General features: G+C 42.5%; 1 protein-coding gene across 2 annotated transcripts; it reads right to left on the bottom strand.

The window, feature by feature from the left end:
- Window positions 1-3,207: 3,207 nt before the first annotated feature.
- On the bottom strand, window positions 3,208-16,849 carry LOC118941335 (uncharacterized). 2 transcript variants are annotated; one of them, XM_036953773.2, is made up of 5 exons: window positions 12,801-16,849; window positions 12,257-12,387; window positions 11,852-12,037; window positions 5,285-5,396; window positions 3,208-5,054 (listed from the first exon to the last, which is right to left on the bottom strand). In XM_036953773.2, exons 1-5 carry the CDS (start codon window positions 13,066-13,068, stop codon window positions 5,002-5,004), a joined length of 750 nt encoding a protein of 249 aa, XP_036809668.2. In that variant the 5' UTR covers window positions 13,069-16,849; the 3' UTR covers window positions 3,208-5,001. The 2 variants fall into 2 exon arrangements, with proteins under 2 accessions (XP_036809668.2, XP_036809667.2); XM_036953772.2 differs by lacking the exons at window positions 3,208-5,054; window positions 5,285-5,396 and having other exon boundaries at window positions 9,516-12,037.
- Between the last annotated feature and the right edge of the window lie 3,000 nt (window positions 16,850-19,849).

Genomic DNA, 19,849 nt, shown 5'->3' with positions numbered 1-19,849 from the left:
ACTGCTGGGGCTGTCCCTCCCTGCTGCTGAGGCTATTTTTTGAAGAGCCTCATCAATTGCTCTTGTATCACTGAAGGCTAACTTCTTAAACTGGGGTCAAGTGCAGCGGTTTCTGATAGCACGTGATTATATTCCATTCTGTGGAACTTTCTGTCCATTAATGAACACAGGGTATCCATCAACTCTGTCACATGTCCTGTGGTTACATTTGCTTCTCTCTGGTGGCTGGCTGTGATTCGCTGCAGACCCTTACACAGGAGTATCATTTTTGAGGCTGTCACATAGTTGAAAAGAGAGAACAGTAACTTATTAGTTTAGGTTCATGTTTTGTGTACTGACACTACATTCTCATCCACTGCTCATATACATATATAATACGGGATTAAATAATTATGTAATAATAACTGCTTACCATACCTCTCTCCACTGATCTCCACAGTGACCTGCTCAAAGGGTTCCAGGACTCTGCACACCTCCTCCACCACCTCCCATTTCTCTTAGGTCAGAGCATCAACAGGTGCATTGACAATGGCCAGGGTAGAGATGATGGCATCCTTTGACTCAAGAAACCGCTTCAACATATAACATTTTAAATTACACTTTGTAGTGCAGTCTTGTTTAGACCTCAGCTCATCTGGTGTTGTGTAGACTTTAGTTTTTCAGCACCTGCTGTGCTCCTGTGGAAGTATTCCACAGCTGCTTTCACTTTGTCCACAGTGGGCTTTGTCACCTTCAGACCATCTCTTACAATCATGTTGATTGTGTGGGCAAGACATGGATGATAGGTACTTTTAAACATTTTCATGGCTTTGGTTATGTTAGCTGCATTGTCGCTAACACAACAGACCACTTTTCCATCTACTTGCCATTCTCTGGCCACTCTCAACAGTTCCTCTGCCAAGTTCTCTGAGGTGTGTCTGTCACTGAACTCAAAGCAGTCCAGAAGACAGCTAGACAGCTAGACATCGAGAAATCTTCAATGAAGTGACATGTAATATAAGTGGTTACCCCTGATGTTCAGCAGTCAGTGGTAAGGCAAACTGCAGTAGCTTTTGGACTCTTTCCCGCACTGATGCATTTGTGCTCTAGTACAGTTCTCGAAGCTCCACTACAGCTAGCTTCACAGTTGGGTACACAGTTCGCATTTGCCGGTGTAGGTTGTGCGTAGAACTGGCTTTATATGAGATTTTGTTTTGGCAAATTCAACATTGTGCTCTAACATGGTCTACATTATTAAAATGCATCCAAATGCTACTATGCTTCCGACTCATTTTCCAGCTGTTGTTTTCACAGCTGTCCTTCCTCTCTCTCCTCGGCTGCTAAGTGTGTGACTGTGAGTGAGTTGTCTTGGCCCTCCCTCACGCATCTTTGGTTCATTGGTTCATTGATTGACAGGAACAACAGGTGAGGCTGTTAGTCTGAGCAGACAGTCAAAACGAACCTGTGTGCGCTTAAGCATTTAGGCCTATATTATTTTATTTATTATTTTGTTCTTTGAATTAGTTATTAATTTAATTATTTAGATTATTCACATCTTTTTTTTATAAATACATTATGCTCTTCTGATATGCGAGACGGCTCCCAACGTTCACCTACAAGATCCGGCTCTTAGAGCTGACTCGTTCGTGAACGACCCATCACTACTGGCTTCCAAGTGGGTGGGCCTATAACGTCCCAGGCCCACCCATGGCTGCGCCCCTGCCCAGTCATGTGAAATCCATAGATGAGGGCCTCATTTATTTATTTAAATTTCCTTATGAACTGTAACTCAGTAAAATTGTTGAAATTCTTGCATTTTCTATTTTTGTTCAGTAAATACACTACATAAGGCTCCTTAACAGCTTCTACCCCCAAGCCATAAGACTGCTGAACAATTAATCAAATGGCCACCTGGACTATTTACATTTGTTATCTATGCATAGTCGCTTTACCCCTACCGACATGTACAAATTACCTCTACTAACCTGTACCCCCGCACATTGACTCGGTACCGGTAATGGTCTAGGGCTTTTTCATGGTTCGGGCTAGGCCCCTTAGTTCCAGTGAAGGGAATTCTTAACGCTACAGCATACAATGACATTCTAGACGATTCTCTGTTTCAAACTTTGTGGCAACAGTTTGGGGAAGGCCTGTTCTTGTTTCAGCATGACAATGCCCCCATGCACAAAGCAAGGTCTTGGTGTGCTTGGACCATGTTAGTTTGTTGGTGATGTGGACACCAAGGAACTTGAAGCTCTCAACCTGCTCCACTACAGCCCAGTCGATGAGAACGGGGGCGTGCTCAGTCCTCCCTTTCCTGTAGTTAACAATAATCATCTTCTTTGTCTTGATCACGCTAAGGGAGAGGTTGTTATCCAGGCACCACACGGCTAGGTCTCTGACCTCGTCCCTATATGCTGTTTTGTAGTTGTTGGTGATCAGACCACTGTTGAATCCTCGGCAGACTGTGATCACACAGTCGTCTGGAACAGCTGATGCTCTCATGCATGTTTCAGTGTTACTTGCCTCTTATCGAGCATAGAAGTACTTTAGCTCGTCTAGTTGGCTTGTGTCACTGGGCAGCTCTCGACTGTGCTTCTCTTTGTAGTTTGCAAGTCCTGCCACATCCGTAGTATGATTCAATCTTAGTCCTGTATAGACGCTTTGCCTGTTTGATGGTTTGTCAGAGGGCATATCAGGATTTCTTATAAACTTCCGGATTAGATTCCCGCTCCTTTAGCTCAGTGCAGATGTTGCCTGTAATCCATGGTTTCTGGTTGGGGTATGTACGGTCACTGTGGGGATGTTATCATCGATGCACTTATTGATGAAGCCAGTGACTGATGTGGCGTAGTCGTCAAGTCTATCGGAAGAATCCTTGAACATATTCCAATCTGTGCTAGCAAAACAGTCCAGTAGCTTAGAATCTGCTTTATCTGACAACTTTTTTTAATGGTCGAGTCACTGGTGCTTCCTGCTTTAATTTTTGCTTGTAAGCAGGAATCAGGAGGAAATAATTATGTTTAGATTTGCCAAATGGAGGGTGAGGGAGAGCTTTGTACGCATCTCTGTGTGTGGGGTAAAGGTGGTCTAGAGTTGTTTTCCCTCTAGTTGTACATTTAATATGCTGATAGAAATGAGGTAAAACGGATTTAAGTTTCCCTGCATTAAAGTCCCTGGACACTAGGAGCTGACTGAGATAAGGGAAACAAATTATCCAGCCCCCAAAAAAGTCAATTTTGTATTTAATTTCAACAAAAGGGTCATACACTCACATAAGGGACTTTGAAGTACAGTACTTTTATTTCACAAAACTATACGTGTCAAAAATAATAACTTTTCTGTAAATCTGGTACCCTAGCTTTGATACAATGAATTTTAGAATACTTTGGAAAAGGGTCAACATTACACACATCTTCACTACTTCATGTCAAGTAAACATGAATTAAGGCACTATCCTTATCTCACTATAAAACACCAGTCAGTGGTCTAAAGTACTTAAGTAAAAATACTTTAAAGTATTTGAAGTCGTTTTTTGGGGCATTTATACTTTACTATTCATATTTTGGACAACTTTTACTTCACTACGTTCCTCAAGAAAATAATGTACTTTTTACTCCATATATTTTCCCTGACACCCAAAAGTACTCATTACATTTTGAATGATTAGCAGGACAGGAAAATGTTCCTCACGCACTTATCAAGAGAACATCCCTGGTCATCCCTACTACCTCTGATCTTGTGGACACACTAAGCATAAATGCACAATTTGGATCTTGTCTCATTGCTGCAACTCCCAACAGGCTTGGGAGACGAAGGTCCAGTCATGCGTCCTCTGAAACATGACCCGCTGGGCCAATTATGCACCGCCCTATGGGACTCCCGATCACGGCCGGTGGTGATACAGCCTGGGTTCGAACCCGGGTTTGTAGTGACGCCTCTAGCACGGCGATGCAGTGCCTTAGATCGTTGCGCCACTCAGGAGGCCCTGTACATTTACTTTTGATACTTAAGTGTATTTAAAACCAAATACCTTTATACTTTTACTCAAGTAGTATTTTACTGGGTGACTTTTACTTGAGTCATTTTCTATTAAGGTATCTTTACTTTTACTAAAGTATGACCTTTGGGTACTTTTTCCAGCACTGACACTAGTTTCAACATATCAGCATTTTTACAGGCACCACCAAACCAACCATCACCATATCTACTCTGCCTCATACTAATTATTTCCTCAGTTCACTTCATCCAGTTGAAGTTCCCTGTACAGCCAAAATCAACAGAATTAACAACAAACTAACAAGTACTACATTACATGTCACTATACTCTATACATGGGCCGTGTGCATTTTCTGTTGGTGTATCCTGAGGTAGCTCCTTTCTCAGAACCTCTTTTCACTTTGGGGGCAGCTGTAGGGTTTCTCCTGTGTGGACCCTCTGGTGCCTCTTCAGGTTGGACGGGTGGGAGAAACTGGCCCGTCACAAATAGCAGCCGAAGAGTTTCTCCACCGTGTGCATCCTCTGGTAGATCTCGATCTGTTTGGGAAAACTGAAGCGCTTCACTTTGACGCTTCCAACGTTACTGATTCCATCTCTACTACTCTCATTTGTCAATGAGCTTGTGCAGCCATTTAGTGTTGAGACACCAATATTTTCTGAGGTCTGGTTTAACATAAGGAGGGTGTGATGGGGACGAAGGCCAGGGAGTGTCTGTGTTGTCGCAGGGTCCATGTTCCAGTTGATATATCCTATAGAAGGCAGGCTGAAGACAGCACCTGTTGGGGGGGTTAACCTGAGGCGCCATCAGTCACTCTGAATCACAACTATAGGAGCAGGACGGAGCATCGCTAGTCGAGTCAGTGTCCGTTCTCTCCCCCTGCATACGGACACCTCCCCATCGACCAAATCTACGCCTCGTCCCCCAGGACTTTGTCCCATCCACTGACCTCCACTATGTCACCTCTGGTCCATTGCCTTCTCAGTGATGTTGTCCCCTGGGCACTTCACTGCATCAGTCTGGGTCTAGGAATCAAAGATGGCTGCCCAGTCTCCTCTGTTAGCCTCCAGCCAACCACCTGCATGAAGAAGTTACAAAATAGACATTACAAACATGGCAGAGAAAACTCTACAGTTGTTTTTTTGTCAATTACCTGGTCAAGTTCATACATTATAATGTGAGTTTTTGTGGCAACATAAGTTGCATTGATTGAATTTTATGAATGAAGACCAAAACTATAGCCAGGTGCATCACTATTCCCATTGAAGATCTATTACTGTAGGTAGGCTATATGTATTTCTCCCTTACCTTGCTCCCCCATCTTTAATCCACTCCGCAGGTCAGTGCTCTCTGGTCCATCTTCTATTGTCTCCTCTTTGACCAGCAGCAGATCAGGCTTCCCATTTTCTATGTCTACTGACTGTAAGAGATAAAGAGTGAGAGAATCTTGGATTAAGAAATCTAAATGAGCACTCTGCTGTAGGGTTATGCTATGGAGCATTTTCTGATTGGGAAATGAGACATTGCAAACATGTTAGTTGATTTGATTACTTTACACTATGTACATGTATTTATAATTAAGTGATTGGTAATAAAGTGCTGTTAGGTGTATGCAGAATAGGTTGAGAATAGAGACATCCCACTGGGCACACTAGTTGAATCAACGTTGTTTCCACGTTTGAACCAACATGGAATAGACTTCTGTGCCCAGTGGGAGTTTACTCCTACTCTAATGGGTCAAAAATAAAAGCTATGCATGAAGCCTCTTTAGTCATAAGAGTCACACCTAGTTGACAGATATTTAGGAGACCTCTTGAGCTGTCCTAACCAGTTAAGAGTTACCAGCAGGTGTCTTGGAAATAGAACAATGCAGCGAGTCAGTGGTTCCTGCGCCACGCCACATGCAATTACTTTGGAGTTGTTGAAATAATGTTTTGATACTGCCATGTGATCAGTCCATAAATAATCTAGACCTACATGCAACAGTATTCCTTGCACCTTTGACAATGACTTCAAATTAGGCATATTTCACATAATAAATAAACCTGTTTTTCTTTTGATTATTTAATTACCTACATTATGTTATTTCAAGTTATCCCTTTGGAGCGCAATAACACATTGTTAAAAACATGTCTAAATTGGACATTGGCTTATGTTAAATTTGATTGTGTTTAATTCAAATAGATGTTGTAGGCAACATTGTATACAACATTATCGGAAAGTGACTTGATTCCAAATGTGCCAAAGCAATTTACAATTGTCAAACAGGAGTGACGAGTGTGTTGATATAATGGTAATGTTGTCAACAACAAGAATATGATAAAAATGAAAAGGTTATGCATGCCAACATATTAGGCGATAATTAAGAGAATGCAAAGTGATCGTGTCAGGTGAAAATTTTATCAAACGTTTTACCATCGCAACATTTGATGTACTGTCACATTCACTGTGGTTGTCTGAAGCGTGCTATAGAGTTCATAGCGGGCGATCGCAATTATCACCCTTCATTTGCAACAATTTCAATGAGCGTCGTCGTCACTGTCTTCCCTTTGCGGTATCTCAAACTGTCTTGATTATCACCTGATATAAACTTTTATGAGTTGATTTTACTCCTGGCTCAGAGTTTGTCTTAGCAGTGTCTTAACATCATCCTAAAACCTACTCTGAGCTGGGAGTTTTTTTCTCTCAGGATTCCTAGGACCTTTTCTGATATGCTTTGTGGACACGAGCCTTGATGTGATGTATACTAAAAAGTCTCAATTAGTCTTAGAATGAAAAGTCTCATTTTGTGTTTATTAAACATAAACAAATGTTAAATACACCATATGAAAACCACACATACCTCAACAAAAAAATCATCATGAACTTGATAAACTGCATACATTTTCTCATTAAAAGTGTATTGGGATAAAATTAAGTAATGAAATAGGCATTTTGTGAACATCATATAGCCTATAGTCAAACTCATTTTGCCCCACAGGCCGCATTCAGTCTTCCCAGAGGTCGGGGGGCTACTCTTAAAAGGGAATAACAGCACATTTAGAAAATGTGTCTTAACCTTAAACCTTTCTGACTCATTGTTGGACTGTCAAAGTGTACACCTTTCTCATTCAGAGAGCGAGAGGCAGAGGTAGAGCAAGAGTTACGTTACCAGGTTAAGCGAACTTAAGATAGAGCTTTGTAGAATAAAAGCAAATCTACGATAATAATAAACGTTATCAGCAAACATACTAAATTCAGGAAGCCCAAACGATTGAGAAATGCCATAACTTTTACGTGATAAATTTGGGCTGTGGGTTGCAATTTTACCTTTTCTGAGAGGGGACAACTCAAACACACCGGTAGTGTTCAAAATAGCCTACATCAGACTTTAGCACATCACCCAACACAACACGCCTTTTACTATATTGTTAGAAGCATCATCAGACCTCGGTAGTAGCCTATTCAATTTCTTTCAATGCATTTTTCGGGAAACCAAGCAGAAAATGCTGTGCTCTAAAGATTACATCATAGCCACACAAATACAGTGCATTCGGAACTTATTCAGACCCCTTGACTTTTTCCACATTTTGTTAAGTTACAGCCTTATTCTAAAATGGATGAAATATTTTTGAACATTTATAAAAAATGTAAAACTTAGCACATTTACATAAATATGCAGACCCTTTACTCAGTACATTGTTTAAGCACCTTTGGCAGCGATTGCAGCCATTTGGGGAGTTTCTCCCATTCTTCTCTGCAGATCCTCTCAAGAACTGTCAGGTTGGATGGGGAGCTTTGCTGCACAGCTATTTTCAGGTCTCTCCAGAGATGTTCGATTGGGTTCAAGTCCGGGCTCTGGCTGGGCCGCTCAAGGACATTCAGAGACTTGACCCAAAGCCACTCATGCGTTGTCTTGGCTGTGTGCTTAGGGTTGTTGTCCTATTGGAAGGTGAACCTTCACCCCAGTCTGAGGTCCTGAGCACTCTGGAGCAGGTTTTCATCAAGGATCTCTCTGTACTTTGCTCCGTTCATCTTTGCCTCGATACTGACTAGTCTCCCAGTCTCCGCTGCTAAAAACCATCCGCACAGCATGATTCTGCCACCACCATGCTTCACCGTAGGGATGGTGCCAAGTTTCCTCCAGGTGTGACGCTTGGCATTCAGGCCAAAGAGTTCAATCTTGGTTTCATCAGACCAGAGAATCTTTTTTCTCATGGTCCGAGAGTCTTTAGGTGTCTTTTGGCAAACTCAAAGCAGGCTTTTACTGAGGAGTGGCTTCTGTCTGGCCACTCTACCATAAAGGCTTGATTGGTGGAGTGCTGCAGAGATGGTTTTCCTTCTGGAAGGTTCTCCCATCTCAACAGAGGAACTCTAGAGCTCTGTCAGAGTGACCATCGGGTTATGGTCACCTTCCTGACCAAGGCCCTTCTCCCTCGATTGCTCAGTTTGGCCGGGCGGCCAGCTCTAGGAAGAGTCTTGGTGGTTCCAAACTCCTTCCATTTAAGAATTATGGAGGCCGCTGTGTTCTTGGGACCTTCAATGCTGCAGAAATGTTTTGGTACCCTTCCCCAGATCTGTGCCTCGACACAATGTCTCTGGGCTCTACGGACAATTCCTTCGACCTCATGGCTTGGTTTTTGCTCTGACATGCACTGTCAACTGTGGGACCTGATATAGACAGTTGTGTGCCTATCCTAATCATGTCCAATCAATTGAATTTACCACAGGTGCAATCCTGTTGTAGAAACATCTCAAGGATGATCAATGGAAACAGGATGCACCTGAGCTCAATTTTGAGTCTCATAGCAAAGGATCTGAATACTTATGTATATATATATATTTTTTAATACATATAATTAGCTGTGTTTGCTTTGTCATTATGGGTTTTTGTGTGTATATTGCAGAAGAGTGTTTTTTACTTAATCCATTTTAGAATAAGGCTGAAGTAACAAAATGTGGAAAAAGTCAAGGGGTCTGAATACTTTCCGAAGGCACTGTACATTAGAATATAATTGTTGATCTAATCAGAAACACTGTGCTCACAACCTTTATCTCCTAACTGATGTCGTTGGTGTATTTTGTTGGAATATATTGTGCATTATAAACTGGGTGGTTCGAGCCCTGAATGCTGATTTGGCTGACAGCTGTGGTATATTAGACCGTATAACACGGGTATGACAAAACATTTATTTTTACTGCTCTAATTACGTTGGTGACCAGTTTATAATAGCAATAAGGCACCTCGGGGATTTGTGGTATATGGCCAATATACCACGGCTAAGGGCTGTGTCCAGGCACTCAGCGTTGCGTCGTGCAGAGAACAGCCCTTAGCCGTGGTATATTGGCCATATACCACACCTCAGGTCTTATTGCGTAAATAGTCTAAGGTTTTTACCAAGCACAAGCCCATTCAGACGAGGGTCCTGTGCGCGAAACAACACATAACGAGCTTGACAAATGTATACAGAAGAAAAGTTTCACCCACATTTTAGATAAGAAAATATCTGCTTACCTTTGTAATGCCAACCATCCATCCAAATAAAAATAATTCCATGTGTTCGCCTTTTGTCTTTATATACTTTCACATAGCCTATTTCATGATATGGGGTAATCCAATGAGCAACACTGCAGCTGTTGATTGCAGTGATCATCATTCATCAAGTATGCTATATACTGTACACTGAGTGTACAACACATTAAGAAAGCCTTCCTAACATTGAGTTGCACCCCCACCTTTTGCCCTCAGAACAGCCTCAATTCGTCAGAGCATGGACTCTACAAGGTGTCGAAAGCGTTCCACAGGGATGCTGGCCCATGTTGACTCCAATGCTTCTTGATGCGCACGAGAAACTGTTGAGTGTGAAAATCCTAGCAGTGTTGCAGTTCTTGACCCAAACTGCTGCTAATGGCACCTACTACCAAACCCCATTCAAAGGCATCTACATTGTTTGTATTGCCCATTCACCCTCTGAATGGCACACACACAATCCATGTCTCAATTGTCTCAAGGCTTAAAGATCCTTCTCCTCCCCTTCATCGACACTGATTGAAGTGTATTTAACAAGTAACATCAATAAGGGATCATAGCTTTCATCTGGTCAGTCTATGTCATGGAAAGAGCAGGTGTCTCCAATGTTTTGTAAACTCAGTGTATAATCAATACATGACTTTCAAGGAGTAGGTTATTTGATGCACGGCTATTAGAATGCTTTTCCATTGCATAAAATTAGCCTGCATTACCACATTATCTTTCTCGCCTGAGGAAGGCAATTTGGCCCTGGCTTACAAACAAAATCCCCTGCATCATTTTGTAAATGATTGTCATTGGTCTACCGATTTTGTAAATGTAGGCTTATAATACATGTAATAATAACACATTTGATCTACCCCAATGAAAAATTGGACAGTGAGCATTAATCACATTTCAATAACATGCATGCATCAGTAGCTATGGTGATGTAGCTCTGGCTCTAGCTCTCTCTCCCTTTGACAGACAGTCAAACAATGAGTCAGGACTTTTTAGAAATTTGCCATTTTTCCCCTTTTAAAAATAAATAAATTGATGCTCAAAAAACGGTCTAGATTTCATTTCGATGCCTGTTAGCAAGCTGGACATGAGTGAGGAGACCATAAATTTAGCTCCATTATCATTCCTACACAGTTCCCAGTTGGTTTTAGTGATTTCAATGCCCCCCCCAAATGTTTGATATTTTTTTATTCAAACCACCCACGCATTGAATGGGCTCTCTGAGAACCTCTTCCTGCAGTGTGTACAGGCGAATGGCCTCTCTCCCGTGTGGACCTTCAGGTGCATCTTCAGCTGGTGCTGGTGGGAGAACCTCTTCTCGACCTGGGGGCAGCTGTATGCTTCTCCCCTGTGTGGACCCTCTGGTGCCTCTTCAGGCTGGATGAGTGGGAGAAACTAGCACGGCACAGGTGACAGCCGAACGGTTTCTCCCCTGTGTGGACCCTCTGGTGCCTCTTCAGGTCACCAGCCTGGGCAAAACACATGTGACACTGGGTACAGCTGAAAGGTTTTACCCCTGTGTGGACCCTATGGTGCCTCTTCAGGTCACCAGCCTGGGCGAAGCGCATGTGACACTGGGTACAGCTGAAGGGTTTCACCCCTGTGTGGACCCTCTGGTGGATCTCCACCTTCTGGGGGCAGCTGAAGCCTTTGTTACAGAACATGCAGAAGAATCGTTTTTCTTTACTACTGCCAGATGTGGCTCCCCCTTCCTGAACCTGGCCTCTAGCCCTGTCGTTTGAGTTCAATACCTGATCGAAAAGGACATGGCCATGTGAATCAGAAGGCCCCAATGACATGGACGCTGGGTCGCGATCTCTGAGCGTGTGTAAAGGGGAGTTGGTTGTGACATTTGGATTTGTCTCTAAATTTTTGCTGTAATCTAAAAAATCTCTGCCCTGTGATTGTCTGTCTCCTAGGTGACTATCTGTATTCCATGTGGGAGGAGCGTCGGCCTCCACTTTCACAGTCCCATCATCTACCACTTTAACCTCCCCTTTCATATCTAGGCACCCTTCAGAGTATACACTACTACTGTACCGGTTCCAGTCCCCTCTAGACAGAGCAGTCTGTGCCTCTAAACCCAAGGGCATGTTGCCAGGGTCCATCTCTGTAGTGTAAGAACAAGACGGATCATTGCCAGTCTCTAACGTGTCACCGGAGTCCCGATGGGAATGAACCATCCTTGGGCTTCGATTACCGTAAAGTAAATACTCTGAGCCGGTAGCAGCAGTACAGCCCAGTCTCCCCGGCCCCAGTCCCTCTGCGTCTGACCTGTGGTCAGATGATCCGTCTTGTAAAAGCCTTTGTGTTACAGTTGAAGTATCTGTGTCTGACTTGAGAACGGCGTTCAGCGTTCCACTGACCTCCGTGATGCTGCATCGTGTCCTGGGCTGGGTCGCAGCAGCGGTGGATAGGTCTTCCGTGGCTACAGGGGACGCCACTCCAGACGTTACACCAGTAGGGGTGCTTCTGCTGTGTCGTGGGTCCTCTTCTTCAGTCCTCTCTTGTTTCACCAGAGACAATCCTCCTGGACCTGCAGCTTCTGCAGACTGGCACAAGAAGAGAGGTTATTACTGGAGTAGAATGAATAGAAATTAGTAGAATTGGATAACAATGTCGTAGTGAAGTCGCGACAAGCTCCAATATGGCAAACAAATTAGGATTTACATGTAAGCAAGTGAATAGCTGAGGGGAGCCTTTCTGAAATAAACAGGCCAGATTTTATTTACAAAGTGACTAGTTTTTTTATGCAACACTATTACACTAACCTCTATCATGATAACATGCTGGGTTGAGGTTCCACTTCCCTCATCAATAGTTATTGGTTGGTCATCTCTCCATGTATTGTGTCCCGCTGGTTTCACGAAGCTCCTGTGGCCTCCAGTGAGATGTCCTTCACCTGAGAGAGTGATTGGGAGAAAAGAGGTGGTTAGGTTAGCTACTGTCAATGCTCAACGCTATATTGTTCACCAATACAATTTTGCCACTGTCTAGAATTGGCAAGGATGTAGGCTAACCCTTTCCATAAGTTCTTGATATAATATTTATAGATTGCTTGATTATGTTCCATGTGTCACATTGTTTTAATTAATAAATAATAGGAAATGCAGTAAATAAAAAATATGGTTAGAAATTATGATATTGTGTCTTTGTGCAGGCTAAGTAATCAGGGGAATAAGTTTAGCAAGGTATCAAAAACCGACCAAGACCCAATTCAGGTTAACCATAATGTGGTTAAACATCTAAAGTCACACATGCGCAGAGGCGAACAGGACCACATGTCACGCACCCTCGGCCTTCTGCAAAATGTACCTCTTGCGATTCCTTTGTATCGGTCGAGGATCTTGACACTACTGGGACGACTGGCAAGGACGCGCTCTGCGCGCTCCCGTGCCACCTTCAGTTCGAATAGCTGTAGCTTCCTCCGCAATCCCCTGTTTTCTTTCTGGCTTTGAGACATTTCCAAACGAAACACTGCATAGTCGTCGTCTACGAGTTTACAGATCTCTGCCACGGCTGCATTCGCTAGTACCTCCATGATGGAGGCTATTTGAGTGTGAAAAACCATACAGTTAGCCATTGTTAGCTAGCTTTTACCTAGATATCGATTAACAAAGTCCAGTCTCCAACGCAAATTAAACGCTACCTGGGGTAAGTATGTGATGCTGTTATGAGTAATTGTTTTGGTTCAGTATGTCAATAAACGTCTAAATAACAACAATTAAAAACGCTAAAGTGGTTCTTGGTCAATGTTCACTTCCGTTTACACTGAAGAGAACGGATCTTATTGGTGTGCGTCATAGCTCAAAGGGTGTGGCTAAATGAAAACGGGTATTATATTTCAAGATATGCGCGCTGTAATTTGTATTACGTTATTGCTTATTACATTACACATTCAGGGCTCTAATTTGCATTATAAACTGGGTAGTTCGAGCCCTGAATGCTGATTAACTGAAAGCCGTGATATACCACGGATATAATTTATTTGTACTGCTCTAATTACGTTGGTAACCCGTTTATAATAGCAATAAGGCACCTCGGGGTGTGTTGCATATGGCCAATACACCACAGCTAAGGGCTGTATCCAGGCACTCCGCGTTGCGTTGTGCTAAGAACAGCCGTTAGCCGTGGTTTATTGGCCATATACCACACCTCCTCGCACCTTATTGCTTAAATATGGTCTGAATGCGGCAAGGGTACGTTCCCTTCTTTCTTCACATTGACACCTCGTCGTCTTTGCCCATATTTTCTTCTCATTCTCATTGGCGCTACAGCAGACAAATTCCGCATTCACAAAGATACACACAGCGAGGCAGGGCTTAACGTGACCAAGCCCCTGATTAGAGTACAGCTGTACTCTACAGCTGTACCCCATTACTCCTATGATAAATTGCTTACTTTACTCATATCCTGCATTATTTTTTACAATCATTTCATTAACAATAAACATTTTGGATATGCTTGGTTGGTAATTTTTAACATACTTATGTCCTCTTAATCAACAAACTATACTGAACAAATATATAAACGCAACATGCAACAATTTCAAAGATTTTGATGTAACAGTTCACCAGTTTGAATGACATTGTAGAGAAATTAACATTGGATTCTCTGGCAACAGCTCTGGTGGACATTCCTGCAGCCATCATGAATTGCACACTCCCTCAACTTGAGACATCTGTGGCATTGTGTTGTGACAAAGCTGCACATTCTAGTGGCCTGTTATTGTCCCCTGCACAAGGTGCACTTGTGTAATGATCATGCTGTTTAATCAGCTTGTTGATATGTCACATCTGTCAGGTGGATGGATCATCTTGACAAAGGCCAAAATGCTCACTAACAGGGATGTAAACACATTTCTGCACAACATGTGAGAGAAATAAGCTTTGTGTGCATATGGAACATTTCTGGGATAATTTATTTCAGCTTATGAAACATGGGACCGACACTTTACATGTTGTGTTTATATTTTTTGTTCAGTGTACATCATACCTAAAAACACTTTCATTCTAAATGTAAAAATGTTAGCTTAATTAGGTCACTCCGTGAGGCAGCCCGGTTCCTAATCGAATGCAATCAACTTTCAGCCGATTCAAAACATGCATGCACGCACGCCCGGGTGAGATTAATCTAACCATGTCATTTTTTGCTCTTGTTGGGGAAAGTTATTATAATATAACCTGTAATTGAATGGTCTACTGTAATGTCTGTGTATTGTTGAAAATAAAAAATCACGTTTTCTGAAACAGCAGAAGTTTTTTTCTGTTGTCCTTATTTTGGGGTTTGTAAACAGACTAGAGTATGAGAATTGCCAGCTACTGGATGCATTTTATATATAGTTGATTTTCCGTGAACAAATGTTACATTATATTATTTGTTACCATCAGCTCCTGTAATCTTTACTCCAACCGTAATAACACTGGTTGAAGGGGGGAAGAGAGATTGAATATGACCCTGTGTTATACTTAATCAAGATTTATTAGTCCTATGCAGTGGCAACCTGTCATTCAGGGCAGAGCCACACCTGTTTTGAGCACCACACTTTTAGGTAAAATATATATATGTATGTTATTTTGGTATTAATATGTGTCATATCAGTTTGCAAACAAAAAATATATAATTGAGTTCATTAAAGCCTCATACTAACATGGTCTCCTTTTTGCTTTCTTGAGTAAGGCAGCTCCAAAATGAAGGTGTTTCAGCCTAGCTCAGAGCTTTCTGTGGTGGAGCTAGCCAGCAGAAAATAGAGAGCGCTGCACCTGATTGGCTCAGTTTTCTGTCACTCATGAGACAGAATTGGGGATGACGTACTAAGGTTAGAGCTCTAAAAATGTTGCCCCTTAAGTTCTGCCATAGAGTTATATTAGAAGTGCCCATCCAAGAATGCTCAAGGTCATTGACCACAGCTATAACATGATTTGATATCATTCTATCTACAGCAGATTTGATTGGACTGATCATCTTACTTTCAAAGTCTTAGCCAGCAGTCATCATCAGTTGTCATCAAGTCGACAATCTACTGGCAAATCCTTTTTATTCCTTGTCATATGAAGAGAAATTGTACATAAAGATTACAATGTACATAGATTACAGAAGTTGGAAATCGCAAATTCAACAATGAGTCGTTTGGAAGGAATCAGAGGCTAACAGCAAGCATGGCAAAGAAACCACTAACGTCAGCCTGCTATTCAATGGAGTGGCTGTTTTTTCCCCCCCTTGAGTTCCCACCATAAATCCAGAGAATGCCAGACTTTGATGACAAAGTTTGTTGTAGGTCCTAACAGTTTGAGGGCACAGTTTGTCACCGTTCTAGTGCAATTAATGTATTGTTCAGTGTTGTGTAGTGGCTTTGCTGGCATGCATTCCACTTTTTTTTTTTTGACCCACCAAGATTTACATGCTAATATCGCCACTGGTCATATGTACGGGATACACATGGTAGGCCTACTGTATACACTCAGCCAGGTCACCCATGATACAAGTCAGTACTCAACGTCCATCCATGTTTGAGAACATTGGGAGATGAGATGGAAACCGGCCACGAGGGGCTACAGGTGAGCTCTGTTACCTTCAAGTAGGTTTTGATTTTGCTAGGGCGTTGTGGACGGGGATGGCGGGTGGGTGTAACCTTAAGAATTTGGATTTAATGCCTGAACTTAACACTAACTTTAAAAATGCGGAGTTAAGTTAAGGCATTAAAAAATGTGACAAATGGATGAGCGTCTTCTGATGTGAGACTGTGAGAGCTGGTAGATGCATCATCCAACGAAATGCTTACGTAACACAAAAGAAAATGACAAGAATAGCACTGGTTGAAGGGGGGAAGAGTGATTGAATATGACCCTGTGTTATTATTATTATTACAGTTTTATTAATCAGATATTCGGGATACACATGGTGTACATCGTCCAATGAAATGCTTACTTAATCATCACAATACTTAAAAAAAAATAATCTTTCCAGTGTGTTACTGTCAGGAGAATTTTCAATCACAACGATAATAACTAACAATCAATAGCTTTGACCAATCCCCGAGGTTTGTAAGACCATGTGTTTAATAATAATTAGGCAAAGACTCAGCTTATGCAAAATGTTCGTACAGTTTATTCACGAGAGCGCTCTGAAATCAAAAATGCAAACAGTCTTTCAGACACACACAAACAAGTTCAAATCTTAAGCTACGCCTTGCTCAGACAGTCAGTGTTTTTCCACTAAACAGATACATTCTTTCTTTAATCTGCAACATGTTTCATAATCTTCTGCAAGCCTAACAGTTTCTCCCCTCCACGGGTGGAGACAGAATGTCCTGTAAGGAACACAGTAGTACAACTTGTCTGTCGATAGCTCCTCTTATCATTTGTTTCCCACTTGCACCCTGCTTACATACTAAAAAGGAGCAAAAGGTCCTTGTTCTAATTCTGACTAAAACTACACACACCATCAGATAATAGATTTATGATTCTTATAAATTTCATACAATTATATGGTTTCAGGGTGGAATATTTGAATCATTACCTTTAAGCATATAATTCCCCTATCAGTTACCCAATTACCACAGCTGTAATAATAATCCATACAGATAGTCAATCAACATGATATGACGTATGTCATTTAGATATTGCTTCCGGGTCATTCTATGTCATTTCTGCAAGCCATGACACCCACCATCTGATTGTTCTGTATTTAGAAACAGATAAAATGCGCATTCTGGAATCATTATTTTGTTGAAATATAATGTGATCTCTGAGAAATTCAGCTAATTGATTGCACCCAACTCATTGTTAGAATTTTATTTTTGTCCAAATCGGATGTTAGACCTGCTGCAGTGAGGCGTGTTATTGGAAGAGCAGGGAAAAAATTTCACAATTTGTCAACAGATGGGACAGTTAATAGCACCACACCAAGTCCCACGCCTCCAATACGCAATTATACAGGAACCATAGAGGAGGTGGCAGAAGCTGCTACCGAACAGCACGCACATGCTCCTGGTTCTCTGGGTGGATGTTTTGTTGATCATCTCTGCAGAGCAGTGTTCAAAGTCCAATCAAAAAAGCGACTCAGAACTACCACAATGAGGATTGGGTTGCTGACCCCTTCTATCAGTGAATCTTCATCCTGTAGTAAGTAGTCCACATCCCCACACTGGTTTTCATCCATTACACCCCCCCATATCCTGCACTACTTATTTAATTGGAATTATGCTAGTGTGAGAGAGAGAGATTGACAATCAAAGAATCCTTCCACAGTCATGCAAAATGGGCTGCAGAATCCCGGATGGGGGTTGTACAGCATTAGATGGGCTTGCTCCTACCTATCTCTCTGATTTGGTCCTGCCGTACATACCTACACGTACGCTACGGTCACAAGACGCAGGCCTCCTAATTGTCCCTAGAATTTCTAAGCAAACAGCTGGAGGCAGGGCTTTCTCCTATAGAGCTCCATTTTTATGGAATGGTCTGCCTACCCATGTGAGAGACGCAAACTCGGTCTCAACCTTTAAGTCTTTACTGAAGACTCATCTCTTCAGTGGGTCATATGATTGAGTCTTGCCCAGGAGTGTGAAGGTGAACGGAAAGGCTCTGGAGCAACGAACCGCCCTTGCTGTCTCTGCCTGGCCGGTTCCCCTCTTTCCACTGGGATTCTCTGCCTCTAACCATATTACAGGGGCTGAGTCACTGGCTTACTGGTGCTCTTTCATGCCGTCCCCAGGAGGGATGCGTCATTTGAGTGGGTTGAGTCACTGATGTGATCTTCCTGTCTGAGTTGGCGCCCCCCCTTGGGTTGTGCCGTGGCGGGGATCTTTGTGGGCTCTCCTTGGCCTTGTCTCAGGATGGTAAGTTGGTGGTTGAAGATATCCCTCTAGTGGTGTGGGGGCTGTGCTTTGGCAAAGTGGGTGGGGTTATATCCTTCCTGTTTGGCCCTGTCCGGGGATATCATCGGATGGGGCCACAGTGTCTCCTGACCCCTCCTGTCTCAGCCTCCATTATTTATGCTGCAGTAGTTTGTGTCGGGGGGCTAGGGTCAGTTTGTTATATCTGGAGTACTTCTCCTGTCTTATCCGGTGTCCTGTGTGAATTTAAGTATGCTCTTTCTAATTCTCTCTCGGAGAACCTGAGCCTTAGGCCAATGCCTCAGGACTACCTGGCATGATGACTCATTGCTGTCCCCAGTCCACCTGGCCGTGCTGCTGCTCCAGTTTCAACTGTTCTGCCTGCGGCTATGGAATCCTAACCTGTTCACTGGACGTGCTACCTGTCCCAGACCTATTATTTGGCCATGCTGGCCATTTATGAACATCTTGGCCATGTTCTGTTATAATCTCCACCCGGCACAGCCAGAAGAGGACTGGCCACCCCTCATAGCCTGGTTCCTCTCTAGGTTTCTTCCTAGGTTTTGGCCTTTCTAGGGAGTTTTTCCTAGCCAACGTGCTTCAACACCTGCATTGCTTGCTGTTTGGGGTTTTAGGCTGGGTTTCTGTACAGCACTTTGAGACATAAGCTGATGTACGAAGGGCTATATAAATACATTTGATTTGATTTGTCCGAGTAGAGTTCCCTTAGGTTTCCCCTTCTCCCAGTCCCTGTGCAACCTGCGGGAGACAAAAGAAGCACCAGTTGAATGAATGTCAGTTGAATTTATGTCAGTCTTTCCGCTTTAGCTTAATAACATTGAACCAAATAGATTCATTTAATATCAATTGAATGAAATTATTTTAGAACTGTAATATTTAAATATTGTGTTGATATGTATAGACAGTTGGGAAAACTGAGCAGGTTAGAAGAGCACAGCGTCCCCCAGTTAAATGTTTCTGGGAAGATTGTCAGCCAAATATAAAAATGTTACAGTTGAAAAGGGGGTGAGGGGATAGAATGCAAGGAATCGAGGAAAGATTCATTGAGATTGCATGTCCTCTCTCTCCCTCTGTTCCAATTACCTCTCCCTTCCCCTTCCTTACCTGGTGTTGAGGTTAATGCAAGGTTCTGCATTCTCCTCCCAGGCTCGTTGTGAATAAAATGAGAATGCAAATGTGGGAAACATGGATTATTCTGCACATTGGCCTGGATATTGATCATGTTTTATGTCATGACCAGGCAAAGGTTGAACAATTATTTTTAACACATTTTTTACCACTATAGCCTCATCTCTAGTTAAGAATTACCGACCTGCTCTGGACACTATGGCCAGTCATTCCTTAACAACTTGTACCTTAGCAAAGTTATCTCAAATTATTTCCTTGAGCTGTACATGGTAACAGAGGACAAAGTTTCCAATCTACTATGCTTAATGAGCACAAACAAAGCAACTGGGCTGGATAACCTTCCTGCAAGATTCATAAAGTATAGTGCTTGTGTCACTGCTAA

This window comes from Oncorhynchus mykiss, chromosome 19, assembly GCF_057628025.1.
Source record: "Oncorhynchus mykiss isolate SJ-2025 chromosome 19, ASM5762802v1, whole genome shotgun sequence".
Classification (NCBI taxonomy): domain Eukaryota; kingdom Metazoa; phylum Chordata; class Actinopteri; order Salmoniformes; family Salmonidae; genus Oncorhynchus; species Oncorhynchus mykiss.
This window is presented reverse-complemented; position numbering and strand designations above follow the sequence as displayed.